The sequence below is a fragment of the Lissotriton helveticus genome, chromosome 2_1, assembly GCF_964261635.1.
Source record: "Lissotriton helveticus chromosome 2_1, aLisHel1.1, whole genome shotgun sequence".
In the NCBI taxonomy this organism is placed as follows: domain Eukaryota; kingdom Metazoa; phylum Chordata; class Amphibia; order Caudata; family Salamandridae; genus Lissotriton; species Lissotriton helveticus.
Window position 1 is genome coordinate 24,165,865 of NC_136059.1, and position 13,741 is coordinate 24,179,605.

At 45.1% G+C, this 13,741-nt stretch overlaps 1 protein-coding gene across 3 annotated transcripts in view; it reads right to left on the minus strand.

Annotated features, from left to right (window-relative positions):
- Positions 1 to 13,741, minus strand: part of TLN1 (talin 1) — a 750,278-nt gene that overhangs the window by 446,623 nt on the left and 289,914 nt on the right. For all 3 annotated transcript variants that reach the window (XM_078674421.1, XM_078674420.1, XM_078674419.1), the window contains exons 10-11: positions 888 to 992; positions 206 to 361 (exon numbers count right to left, since the gene is read on the minus strand). In XM_078674421.1, the coding sequence (XP_078530547.1) occupies positions 206 to 361; positions 888 to 992 (261 nt within the window). The remainder of the gene's footprint in view (positions 1 to 205; positions 362 to 887; positions 993 to 13,741) is intronic.

Genomic DNA, 13,741 nt, shown 5'->3' on the forward strand with positions numbered 1-13,741 from the left:
ACGTTACCCTTCATTCCATGCGTCGGTGCTGCAGACAGTGACTTGACTCTCCCAGCTTCCTTCCGGGCCCAGGGTGCTGTCTATTGTGGCTTTACCCATTCATTAAGAACCCTCCCCCCAATTTTACTGCTGCACAGGCAGTCTCTGACGCAGAACAAGCATGTGAATAGGCACAGTCCATCTGAACATGAGCAGCCATCCTCACCAGCGTGAAGCTCTTGGGGGACGCCGCCCAGCGCTTGATGTTGGTGAGATTCCATTCCTGGATCACCTCCTTGGTCTTCTCGTCCACACGCATCACACACTCCTTCGTGATTCCCAGCAGCCGCGGCACCAGCTTGTTCTTCCCCTTCATTTTCTCCTGGAAAACAAAAGCATGAAAGTCTCACTGGCACCAAGTTAGGAAGAGCAAGCCTGAGATGAGCCCTGCAAAAGAAACGCATCCAAGCTGAGGCCTTGTACCACGTCTGCAGGGCAAGGGCTGGGGATGGCCCCCACCATATCACTGGCCGGATAAAACCCCACCAGCCTGTCCACTCTCTGCGCTCCAGCAACCTCTCCCTGTGCAGTGTTCCTAGGATCAAACTGATCCGCATGGGAGGTCGCTCCTTTGGTACCTCGGCCCCAAGCTCTGGAATGCATTACCGGAACACCTGAGATGACTTAAAGTGATTGGATAAGCCTTCAGTGAGGGCAGGAGAACAGGTAAAGCAAGACACAACCTGTGCATCCAAAGAAAGGGAAGCAGAACAGAGGATGAAAAGAGATTGTATGGATGGAGCAAATGAAGACAGATGAGCAAAGAGGGGGCTCGAGCAGTTTAGAAATGAGCAATAATCAGAGCAGCAGAATCGATGACACGGCTCACAGCACCCTGAATAACTCACCTTAACCAGGAAGAAGGACACGCCGTAGGTCTTCAGGGAGCGTGCCAGTTTCACGTATCGTGCTTTGGCTTCAATTTCACTCATGTTTGCGCAGTTCTTGTGAGCCTTAAAATGGAAACGATGATTAGCTGTTGTGCTCAACACTTTCCTGTACAATAAGGTTCAAAATGAACAAGTTTATTGATTGAAAACCTCGTTCAACTCCATGCAAAGTAAATCCTGAGAAGTTTGTTCTTCCACTCGCCGCCTCACCGCTATCATTTCCTCGCACATTTGCTAGGATTCTGCCATCCCCACACACGTTAACCTGCTGCCAAATCCATGCTTTGCATCTCAGGCTAGAAGTTGGTTCATCAGTAATTGAAACTCTCCAAATGCCGTAATATCTTACGGTTGCTTGTAAAGTACATTCAGTCCAGTTGGCAGAGCTGTGGGATACATAAATGCTGCTTCCCAACCCATGCTCTTCATGTGTGACAGCCCGTCCAAACATGTCCATATTCCTACCAAGCTCTTCCGACCACCCTTGTTGCCCGGGACACGTCACATGAACATCACCTTCACATCGGTGCTCCGCCCACTGAATCTGGGCAACCTTTCTAAAATGGAACAAACTAGATATCATGGCATTGACCACATAAAAGAATAGACACGCTGTACAAAAAGACGAGTGTCCTGAGCCTTCTAAACCTGCTCATCATGTGTGTCACGGTCATGACCGTATCTAAAGCATGGTACGTCTCTAGATATGAGCCATGTCAGAACACTTCATATAGCCACCTTCACATACAGGTCGTGTTCGAAGTCTTGTGAGCACAGGCAACCTCTGCATCTGGCCTCAGCAAGACTGAAGAGTGGACATGTCCAAGTCCCACGATTCGTAGCGTGATGTTCCTCAACATCATAGAGGTAACCTTTCTACAGCCCTCAGATTATGCCTCCGCTCTCCCCTGCATTAGGGTCATATTCAGGGAGGCCTGTCACAGAACATGCAACACATTGCTCGAGAACCAGATCCCAACCAAACCTCTAGGCACAACTCTAGGCGCAACTCTCCACCATAATAGTGCTACATTCCTAAACAAAGTGATACCGGCCCAGTGTATGCTGGCCTCATTCTCTGACCAGCTCCTCACAACATACCCCTCCTCTACACCATCATCACATCACTACCAAGCCTTTCAGAGCACATGCCTTTCTACCCTGCCAAACCCTTCAGCTTGACACAGCCTACCAGGGGCTCAACCCCAGTCTGCCTGGGGCACATCCTCCTGCGAGTGATGGAGCAAGGATTCGTACGTAAAGCGACTAGCTTGTAATCATGAACCTCGAATAACCTTAATGAACTAAATCAACCTGTTTGTCTTATTAATTTCCCTTTTATTCTTACATTTGGGTGTCCCAGAGACGCTTGCCTATGTGTTTACTAAACCTAATACGCTTGCTCTTAAAATGGCTGCTGCTACGCTTGAATTTCTTCTGCGCATGCGTTGGTCATACCCATGTGACCTGACGTACCTCGCAGTTCTGGGGGGAAACCTTTGCACTTGCGCAGTAAATCTAAGATGACTGCTTTGTGTTCTCACATGCCCGAAGCTTGCCCTGCAGCTTTTGCTATGCTGTTCGTTTTGCAGTAATCCTAATGCTATAGTTATTATAAAGTAATGGGAGTTATATAGGGATTCCTGGTATACAGTGAAATCATTTATTTCTGTGTTCTAAATTGTTTTCCTTTACTTTTCATGTATCGAATCTTTTGGGCCTGGGAGGTGCTTACTACTCCATCTTAGAAGTCCCTACTGCACAAGTCACCATGGCAGAGGGAAGAAAACCTTGTAGCAGTGGAACACAGCCAGCTGGCAGCCACAGCCAAGATGCTCCTGGGAACCGACCTGCGACCCAGCAAGACGAAGCCGAACTGTACTGCATTTGTAACAATTGTATATGAATATTGTATTCTTCATTGTTATGTGCACAGCACATGTCATGGGAACCCCAAATTCAATGGGCGGTCCCAGAGGATGTAAATTAGGGGCTTGAGAAAGTCAAATCCTAGTTGGTGTGCTGACCTGTCCTTTCCTTTGACCAATCGAAATTGGGGATTCTTACTGTTAGACCGGTCAGCCTTTTGGTAGTCTCTCCTATTATTTATTTTTTTTGTCCCCTTTTTGCCCCTCAACTCTCTTAATTTTGATGTTCACTGAATTTTTGCGGTGTTGGCTGGGGGTTAGATGCTCTTTGACCCTTGTAGTTCTTTTCCCTGAGGCCTAGGTGCCTCTTCTGTCTAGATTTGTAAGACCCACAAAATGGTCGCCATAAACTGCCATAACTGTCACACCTAGTTAAGGGACCATAGGGTTACACTAGGAAGGTACTAGAACCTTCTGGAGGGTTCTGATGACCAGGGCTAGCCTATATAAGGCCAGAACAAGAGCGGCCATTTTAGAGTGCTGGGCAGTGAAAGTGGGACTGGTCAGGAGCAAGGCAATCTTGTGGGGAGGTTAGCGCACTGAGAAAAGGGGAGACCGACTTCTAAGCCGGCAGCCTCTTCGAGTGACGTGCCCCCCATCTTTGGACCAAGCCCTGTGGTGTGGGGACTGACTCCTACCCCTAACGCTGTGCAAGAGTCCCAAAGCAATCCCTTGTACGTGGTGGGAAGCTGATATGTGGCAACCTCTTGAAGAGTAATCGTGACTGAGGACCCGCTCACCGTAATCAAGGCTCGGTGAAGCTGTGGAGGAGTTCTCTGGCGGTAGCGTGCCCAACAGCTGTGGGAGCGCGTGTCTGTCGTGGCTGAAGCCCATCAGATTTGTGTGAAAGGAACCAGCGGGCAAAGTCAGCGGAGGCGTGCAGCCTTCTCAGCTGTCACCACCGAATCGGAAGGGGAGAAGAATCGGACGGAGGCCGGCTGTGGGCGGAGTCCGGAGATCGGGCCGAGGCAGTGAGGAGAAACCCTCCCTCCCTTCCTTCCGGAAGACTCATACGGAGGCCGGCTGTGGGCGGAGACCTGACTTCCTCAGAGGCGAAGGAGGAAGAACCTCAGGAGGGTGAGGCGCTAGCCTGAGGAGCGGTAAAGCCAGCGCGGTACCAGTTGGTAAGATTGCGGCGTGGGAACCAGGCAGGGGTGAAACGTCGCAGCGGAGACTTTTCCGAGTCGGGCCGTCCGAGCCCCGCTGAAGGACAGGCACCAGGATCTGCCAACGATAGTAAGGTGCGTCATCGGTGGGCGGGAGGAGAGAGCGGAAACCAGCCCCCTGCCCCAATTTGACTCGCATTTTTCCTCAAAGTACCTGGCTGTCGAAGGGCTAACTCCTGCAGAACATCGCTAAGCAGTGTGGGACGCTTACGAGTGGGAGAGTGAGGAGACTGGCTCTCTTGACTGAATCAATCCCAAGCAGGGTAACGGGGCCAATCGAGAGTCATAAGAGTTGGTGAGAAGGGGTGTGGGAAAGATACCCGTGCACCTTTATGCAATCCAAGCAGGAAGAGGGTTCCAAGTAACTCTAAAAGTGCCTTCTAGAAGTGTAGCTGAGGTTGGGGCCAGTTAGAGTGTCTCTTACTGTACAACCCAATGTGAGATCAGGGTTAGGGTTTCATTGAGGGGAATGGGATTGCTGCTTTTATGAGTCTTTTACCATAAATGATTATTCTACTAGTGGTAATGCAGATGCTCCTGTTCTTTTAAACTAAAATTGCTGAAGAGGTGGTGGAGATAAATGTTAAAGGTCTTATCTTGCTAGAAATAACAATCCTGTGGAATTGATATACCCACTGTTGAGCTGATTTCTTTTGATCCATTATATAAAGTGTTTTGCCATAAATGTCTATGTATTGGAATGCTACATGCTAAAAGAACAGAGAACCTATTTTTATAAAACAGCTCGTATTTTTCCACAAATTGGTGTAGTGTCCTTATTTTTGAGTGGATGGATGTTATGTTACTAATGGGTGTGACGCAAACTTAGCACATGTTCCTTGGAGTTAGGCCTTTCCATTTAGCGCCAAGCTACCTTATGTGACTTGGAGGTCCCAGGTCCAACACTTACACTTGCAACATTTGGGGGGTGGAACACTGACCCGAAAACAGTATAACTAGGTTTAGCTAGGGAAATTGTCAGACTTGTCTGAATAGCTGACCTGTCACTGACCCTACGCACTCAATAGCTGGTCGAGAAGCAGAGGTGCTGCAGAGCACTCTGTCAGACTGACTCACAGACCCATTCGGGGTTTTGAGAACCTTAAGTGCTGGCGAAGCACTTTGCTTGGGAATTCGAGAACCCAATCGGGGTTTTGACTGATAGCTGCAGAGAGGGTGTAGCACAGGCGTTGCAACTGAACTGCGGGTGCTGGTCTCAACTTTGGTGGTCCTGTCCTGATCTGGTCTTCCTGTCCTGTCCTGTGGTGTCCATTCTGCACCTGCTGGCCTACAGGAGACTGCATTCCTTGGGGTTCCTTCTGTCCTTAACTGACCCGTGGCCAGGGATGGTCTCCACACCGTGCTAGTTAAATATAAATCTGTGAGGGAAACACACTTGCGTCCTTTCTCCCTTATCCTTTACTGAAATCTTGCTAAATCGTAATTGCATATGTCCCTTTTCTTACCCTTCCCTTTCTGACAATTTCTGAAATCGTGAAAGTGCATTTATTAGCATGTTAAATTTTTCCCTACCTTATAGGTTGGATATTAAAGTACTGTCTCTGAATAAATCAATGTTCCTTTTCTTTACCTTTCCTTTACTGAGCCCGAAAAGTAATTTCTGAATTATTAGCGTGTTCCCTTTTCTTACCCATCCTGTAGGAAACTATAAACTAAGAATTTAGTATGCTCCTTAGGTTCCCGTCCTTTAGAACCACCTTCCTAAATAAAACTTCTATGAGTTTATTATAGAATGTTGCCTGTTCTTACCTTCCCTTTAGACTTCTAAATGGTTGGCCTTATTTTATTCCTGCATGGTTACACGATTTTTATGATCTTGGTTATTGATAGTTTACTAACTGTAAATTTTATGCTTTCTGCTATTGAAGAGAACTAGATAAAGGTTTTCAAAACTTCTTGAGTCTGTGGTTATTATAAAGAGTGCAAATATAATAAATGTCATTGTGGCTTGGTGAACTACTTATCTTTTTCAGCTAGCTCCCTGATCCATTGTGATCATAGGTACCCGTGACAAGGATTGGTAAGTCGGGTACATTGGAAACATATAGGAAGGAACTGGGTTACTGGTAGTAGAGTGTAGGTTACCCGATTAATAAATATGGTGAATTGAATTTATGGGCCCAAATGTGCATATGATCAAATATTATAGTCGGGTGACCTGCGTGCTCTAGCAGTAATTTTCTGGTAGCAGAGCTATGGTTAGGGACTAGTTAAAGGTAGGTAGGGACTAGTTAAGATAGGTAGATAGGTAAACTGTTGCTAAAACTGAACATTTTTACCACTAAAGGTATTGATCGATCAAATGTAAAATTGTTGTTTTATTTGCTTTGAATTTTTATGAAATGTTTAAAAGGGTTTTTTGATATGCTGCTATATTGATTTAAATTTTCTAACAAAACTTGTTAGTGATTGTTATATGTTTGTCTGGAATCCCCAGGGGCAGAATAGCGGGTGGTGAGGAGAATCCACCTCGCAGTGAGGTCAGTTGCTCGAGGAAAATTGGTGCAGGTTAGGCAGAACTGGAAGCACTAATTAGGGTTTTCTGTATAAATGTATGAATAAATGATAGCAAAGAGTTCGCTGGAAAAACTTCTATTGTGATACCACCTAGTAAGGGTCACACGGAAGGAGTAGCAGGTTCGTCTAAGCTTGCTTGATAGCAAAGGGGTTCGCTAGTGAAACTTTTGGCTTAGTATATATCCCAGAGTGGATGAGTCGAAGGAGTAGCATGTTCTCTAATGCTTGTGTGAAGGATAGGCAAAAGGGTTCTATCCGCAGTATTTGAAAAGTAAACGGAAGAGATTTACTTGCAGTGAAACAAATCTTTTCTTTCTAGACACTCGAGTACAGTGGCGAATGTGTTTGCGTTGTGAATTGAACAGAGCACTTGCACTTTAAAGAGTAGAAGTCGAAGTTTTCCTTACCGTGCGAAGGAGGGAGTCAGTTGCGGAGCTGCGCTGACGTCACTCAGTGCCGCGCTGGTATTGGTCAAGACAGCGGGCGTGTAGCTGAGATAGCATTGTAAAGGAGGGGTGAGCACAGGAGCGTGGGAACTCGCTTACGAGAAACGCCGCGCACCCATTGGTTGAAATTGTTTGAGATCACGTATTTGGTTGGTTGCAGAGAAATAAAAGACAAATTTGTATTGGAAGTGATTTTGTAAACAGAGTAGTTTGCGAATAAGTATATGTGGCATCAAACCCATCCAGAAACTCGACCTGATCCACGATATCGAGGTTTTGGGAAAGATCAGTGGAAAGGCCGAAGATATAACATTATGTACGGAAGCAAGAGAAAAATGACACTTGTAGACAAAGTAAAGAATTATTTCAAGAAAGACAAGCCTATCAAAACTAGAGAAGGAGTTATTATTCCGCCACCTAATACTCCCGCATCATTTATGATGTTTGACAGAGGTTACCATGCATGCGTATGGTTGAAAAATTGGGTCGAATATACTAAAGATGACGGAATTTTAGCATTTCCCCTAGAAGGTACATTCAATGGCAGGATTCTGTTCAATCTGAGAACACGAATGAATGATTTACATCCCAGACCCAGATTAACGTAATATGAAGCCTTAGAAGAGGGGGAGATAGAAGCTTTTGAGCGAGACAGACCCAGAATGGACAAAGGATTAGCTACATTTTATCCGAAGGTACAGAGAGAGACTCGAGAGAAGAGAATGAAAGACTGGAGACAGAACATGATGGTAGAAGGACTGTACCCGGTAATAACAGTAGAAGAGCCCATGGGAGGGAAAAGGACAGAGAAGACAAGGCATTTAATGACCAGTGGGGATTCAGACGATTATCTGGAAGAGTAGTTAATGAAGAATGCGCCACCCTATAATGAAGGTCCAAGATCCTTAAGTGCGAGAGACACATGTCTAAGGCCTCCTTATCAGGAGGAGTCGAGACCCTTAAGTACGGGAAATCCATTCCTGAAACCTAATTATGGTGAGGGACCGAGTATGACACACCCAACTGCCCCGAGTTTTAGGCCTCCATTAGTTCCGCAGATAGTACATGAAACCACCATGGAAAAAGTACTGCAGGAAAGAGAACGAGAGGCTTTGGTTAAACAAAGAACAGAATTATTTCAGAAAATCTCCCAACCGAATACCAGTCCTGAAGCTCTGACAATTCCAGTAACTATTGGACCAGTTGTTCCTTTGTACGGGGATAAGCAGGGGAGTCCAAAGGCTCCAATCATAAATCCATCTGTAGTACAGCCGAGAAAAGAGCCCTTAATAGTAGATCAGGCAAGTGAATGTGAATCTGTGATTTTGTTGCTGGATTTACCGATAAGGGAGCCAGAAGGGAGCTCACAGAGAAAGAACACTCCTTTTAGTTCAAGAGAGGTTCAAATTGAGTCATCGTCAGGTACTAGAAGTGCCACGGTAGTGACTCCTGAAGAAATCGAAAGGTGGTCTAGAGAATTAGAGAAACCGAATCCTCAGCCCAAACCATTAGATATATACAAACTGAGAATAGAATTGGAGGAACTAATGGCTGGGAATGTGGGTCTGGACAGACTGAACACCCTTAGTGAAGAGGAATTGTTATTCATTGGCAAAAGTATCACCCGTAACACCAGAGTGTTCCATGAGAAATTAATGGACACTGCGGCTAGTATGGGAATAGATATTGGTAAATCTAAAGTGTTGCAAAAACCCTACAGAGCAGAGTTCTCAGACAAAGATTTGGAAAACATGAATGTGTCAGGGAAAAAGGTACAGATCAGAGAATTGTTAAACCTGTTACAAAAATGGGGAGAATTAGAAAAATCGAAAGCCAGGTGGGCAAAGAAAAAAGAGGAAATTAGAAACAGATGGCTTCTGAGTATGTCTTAAAAGAAGCAGACAAGGCAGAAAATGTATATCCTATGCGAGAAGTGCCAGGTGGAGGATATGTACATGTTCCATAGTCCCGACAGGATATTGTGTCCTTTACAAAAGAATTCCCAAAATTACAAGACAAATCTGTAGACTGGTACAGACAGGTTGAGAGATTTGTGAAAGTGCAAAAATGTCTCCTGAAAGATCTAGATGGTTTCCTTGACATTGTAGTTCCTGTAGATTTGTGGACAGAATGTAAAATTGCTGTTGATTGGCCTAGTGAAGAGTTCCCTAGAGACTCAAAGAAAGGGGCTCCTTCAGGGGATGTCATGAAAAAATACAACCAGGTAATGTTGTATCTGAAAGGAAAGGTGCCTGCAAAGGAAACTGATTGGACCCGAATAGATAGAACTACCCAGAATCGAGATGAAACTGTGCGCTCTTACTATGAACGACTGTAGCAGGTGTTCAAGACGTACAGTGGACTGGATAACATTGAAATGAAAGACATGACCCACTTCATTTATAGATTTGTGCTAGGGTTAAGGCCTGAGATTTCGCAGTGGATCAAAGACAATAAAATATGTTGGCAGTCAAAGCCAATTGATGAAGTCCTAAAGTATGCTAAATATTGCGAAGATGAGCTGGCAGATAAACGGAAAGAGCTAAAGGAAAAGGTCATGTGGGCACAGGTAAAACTAGCAGAGCACCAGGAACAGCAGTTAAATAAAATGACTAGCAATCAGAATCAAGGCCCTGGGGGCGGGGGAAAGCCCAGAGTAAAAATGAGCCGAGAAGAGGCACGCAAGAAGTTTCCCTGTCACGGGTGAGGAAAGATAGGTCATTGGAGAGACGAGTGTAAGGCTGTGCAGAATGGTAATGTGCAAATTAATGATTTAAATCCACAGACGCAGAATGAAACACCTCGGAAGACCCAGCAGCAGGTAAAACAGAATCAGTTGCCTCGTGCACCTAGGCCAAATTATAGGAGCAAAGCACAACAGAGTGAAAACACAGATGGTTGGAAAGGAAGGGAGGATAGACATGCAGCAACTTCACAATTTTTGCTAAATGACACATTTCTCTGTGACGACACCTACTGACGGTGCCTGAGGGGGGCGCCTCCTTGCCGGTGGACCAGTCAGGGCCATACATTGAAGGAAAGGTTGAAGGGAATGACGTCACCTTTCTGTTGGACACTGGGGCTACCCGTTCTACTGTGAGAACAGCAGACGTTCCAAACCTACCCCTCTCGGAAGAAGCGATCCAAGTAGTGGGCATCTCTAATCAGCTAATTAGTACCCCAGTTACAGAACCTATGTAAATTAAAATTGGGAATTTTAAAGAGATGCATAGATTTGTTGTTTGTGATTCCAGTCCTGTAAACCTACTAGGACGAGATTTGTTGTGCAAAATGAACTGTACTATCTTTTGCACTCCAAATGGCGTCGAAATCCAGACCCCAGACGAAGATGGAATTTACAAATTAATGTTAGCAAGGCCCGACTCAGAAATTAAAAGACTGACAGTACAGGACTTACCTGAAGAACTCCAAGAGACAGTGAAACCAGAAGTATGGGATTTCACTGGAAAAGATGTAGGATTAATGGCAAATGTTGACCCAATTAAAATAGCCATAAAAGAAGATGCGACATACCCAAATACTAAACAGTACAAAATGAGTGCAGAAGTGAAAGCAGGAGTTGCTATTGAAATCAAACGATTGCTAGAAGCAGGCATATTGCAAGAAGTGTTGAGCAGTCCTTGCAACTCACCGATAATTGGCATTAAGAAACCTAGTGGTAAGTACAGGGTCGTACAGGACCTGCACAAGGTTAATACAATTGTTGTTCCTTGCTGTCCTGTTGTGCCAAACCCTGCAGTGATTCTATACCAAATACCGTGGAATGCTGGATGGTTTGCCGTCATTGACTTATGTCATGCATTCTTTTCAATCCCATTACATCCAGACAGCAAATTTCTTTTCTCATTTGAATTCGACAGTCATGTCTACGTCTGGAATCGCGTCCCTCGGGGGTACACAGAAAGCCCTTCGATTTTTAATCTGATTCTGAAAAAGTGCCTTGAAACTTTGATATTGCCCGGAAAATCAGTCCTGGTGCAATACATAGACGACCTCTTGGTGGCGTCAAGAGTCGGAAAGACTGTGTGACTGACACATTTGCCTTGCTGAACCATTTAGGTGAAGGAGGACAAAGTATCACCAGACAAACTGCAGTTCTGTACCTCATCTGTGAAATATCTGGGGCACCAGATAGAGAGAGGTATCAGGAAAGTTACCACAGAAAGAATCAGAATAATTCGTAACATGGAATTGCCCAATACACAGAAAGAAATCAGAATGTTCATTGGAGTTGTAGGATACTGTAGGCAGTGGATTGTGGGATTTGCAGTCCTAGCAAGACCATTGATAAAAATAACAAAGAAAGGAGCAAAAGATCCAGTGGAATGGGATGACGAAAGCATGACTGCTTTTGTGAAACTACGAGAGTGTCTGTGTACAGCTCCTGCATTATGAATGCCTGACTATTCGAAAGATTTTGCACTATTCTGTGACACACGAGATAATTGTGCACTTTCAGTCCTGACCCAAATTCATGGTTTGACTCGACGTCCAGTAGCATATTTTTCTTCCACATTGGACCCAGTCGCAGCTGGATTACCTGGATGTTTGAAAGCTGTAGCTGCAACTTGCACGAGTCTTGAACAGAGTGAGTCCATTGTTATGGGACATCCAGTAACTGTGTATGTTCCACATTCTGTTGTAATTTTACTGACGAGAACAGAGACTCAGTATCTCACACCAAGTCGGCTGACTAAGTATGAGAGAATCCTTATAGGTGCAGGAAACGTGACAATTGTTTGATGTAATATTCTGAATCCAGCTACCTTACTGCCTAGTTCATTCGCATCAGAAGTGAGGGAGGAAACTGAACATGACTACATTGATTTGACTGAGTTTAGTACAAAACCACGCCCCGACATAAAAGAAAACCCTCTGATTAACGAAAATTATGAGCTGTTTGTAGATGGGTACTGCATGAGACATGAGGAAGGAGGCCTAAGCGCCACCTAATCAGTGTGTACATTAGGAGGTCCAGTGGAAGCATCCTATTTACATGGAGTCAAGTCTGCACAAATAGCTGAATTGGTTGCATTGACAAAAGCCTGTAAATTTGGGAAGAACTCAAAAATAACCATATATACTGATAGCCAATATGGTTATGGGGTTGTGCATGACTTTGGCCAATTGTGGATGCAAAGGGAGTTCCTGACTTCTTCAGGCACCCCTATCAGAAATGGAAAATACGTACAGGATTTACTGGAATCAATCCAGTTACCAAAAGAATTGGCTGTAGTCAAGTGTGCTGCTCACAAATCTGGTGATGACAAAGTGACAGCAGGTAATCGGTATGCTGACCAGTTAGCCCAACATTGTGCAAGATACCGAATAGCAATCAATATAAAGGTTGGGAGAAACGGAAACAGCTGCCAACTTATGATGCTAGAAGGAGTGGATACATGGGAGGAAGTGAGAGACTTACAGGACACAGCAGAGCCACAAGAAAAACAAAGGTGGAGAAACTTTGGTTGTCAAAGAAGGGCAGAAGATGGTGTCATTGTTGACACCATCAATGGTATGCCTGTGTTGCCAGACTGTCTGCTTGCTCCTATGGCTAGATTGATGCATGGAGACACACATTTAGGCAGAGACTCCATGATTCGTATGTTTCGCCAGACCTGGTTCAATTCGAAATTCAGAAACGTAGCAGAGGCACTCTACCAGAGGTGCTTGGTTTGTCAGCAATTTAACCCAGGAAAGAAAACTGTAGTGTTACCAGGAAAGATTGGAAAGGCAGAAGGCCCTTTTATTAGACTACAACTTGACTTTATTCAGTTGCCCCCTTGTCGAGGAATGAAATACCTACTTGTCATTGTCTGCCTGTTTTCAAAATGGGTGGAAGCCTACCCTGCCCGTAGAAATGACAGCATCAGGGTAGCTAAATTATTGCTTAGGGAACTAATACCTAGGTACGGATTCCCAGTCACGATTGAATCAGACAGAGGAGGGCATTTTCAGAGTGAAATAAGACAAATCTGTGAAGCATTCAAAATCACGCTAAAACTGCACTGTGCATATCGACCAGAGGCTTCTGGAGTGGTAGAATAGATAAATGGCACTATCAAATCAAGATTGGGAAAGATGTGTGAATACACTCAATTGGAATGGCCTGATGCGTTGCCACTTGTGTTGATGGGACTCAGAAGTATTCCAGACCGGAACACGGGCTTGAGTCCCCACGAAATACTGATGGGAAGAGCAATGCGGCAAGCATGGGTACCAGGAAACAAACTGATAGGCATATCTGATGATTTGGTACTAGAATACTGTAAAGAGCTAGCTGACCAAGTGCGTTCTATCTCTCACCAGGTTGGGGGAGACGCCGTCGCTAGGCCGACGACTCCAGCACATGACCTGAATCCAGGTGACTGGGTCGTAATAAAGAAACATACTCGAAAAAGTTGCCTTGCACCAAGGTGGGGAAAGCCACGACAGGTAATTCTGGTTACCACCACAGCTGTGAAGTGTGCAGGAGTACCTCGCTGGATCCATGCCAGCCATACGAAGAAAGTGACTGAACCTGAAGAAACTGAGGCTGAAGGTTGTGCAGCTGAGGGGTCCCAAGATATCGGTCCTGAAGTAGCTGAAGAGGAACAACCGAGCTCCAGCCAAGATGATTGGGTCCCAATAATCGACCTGACTATCGACCCTATACGAACCAGAAGACACATCTATTTAGATAGACAGTGGGATAGTGAGGACGAGACAGGTGA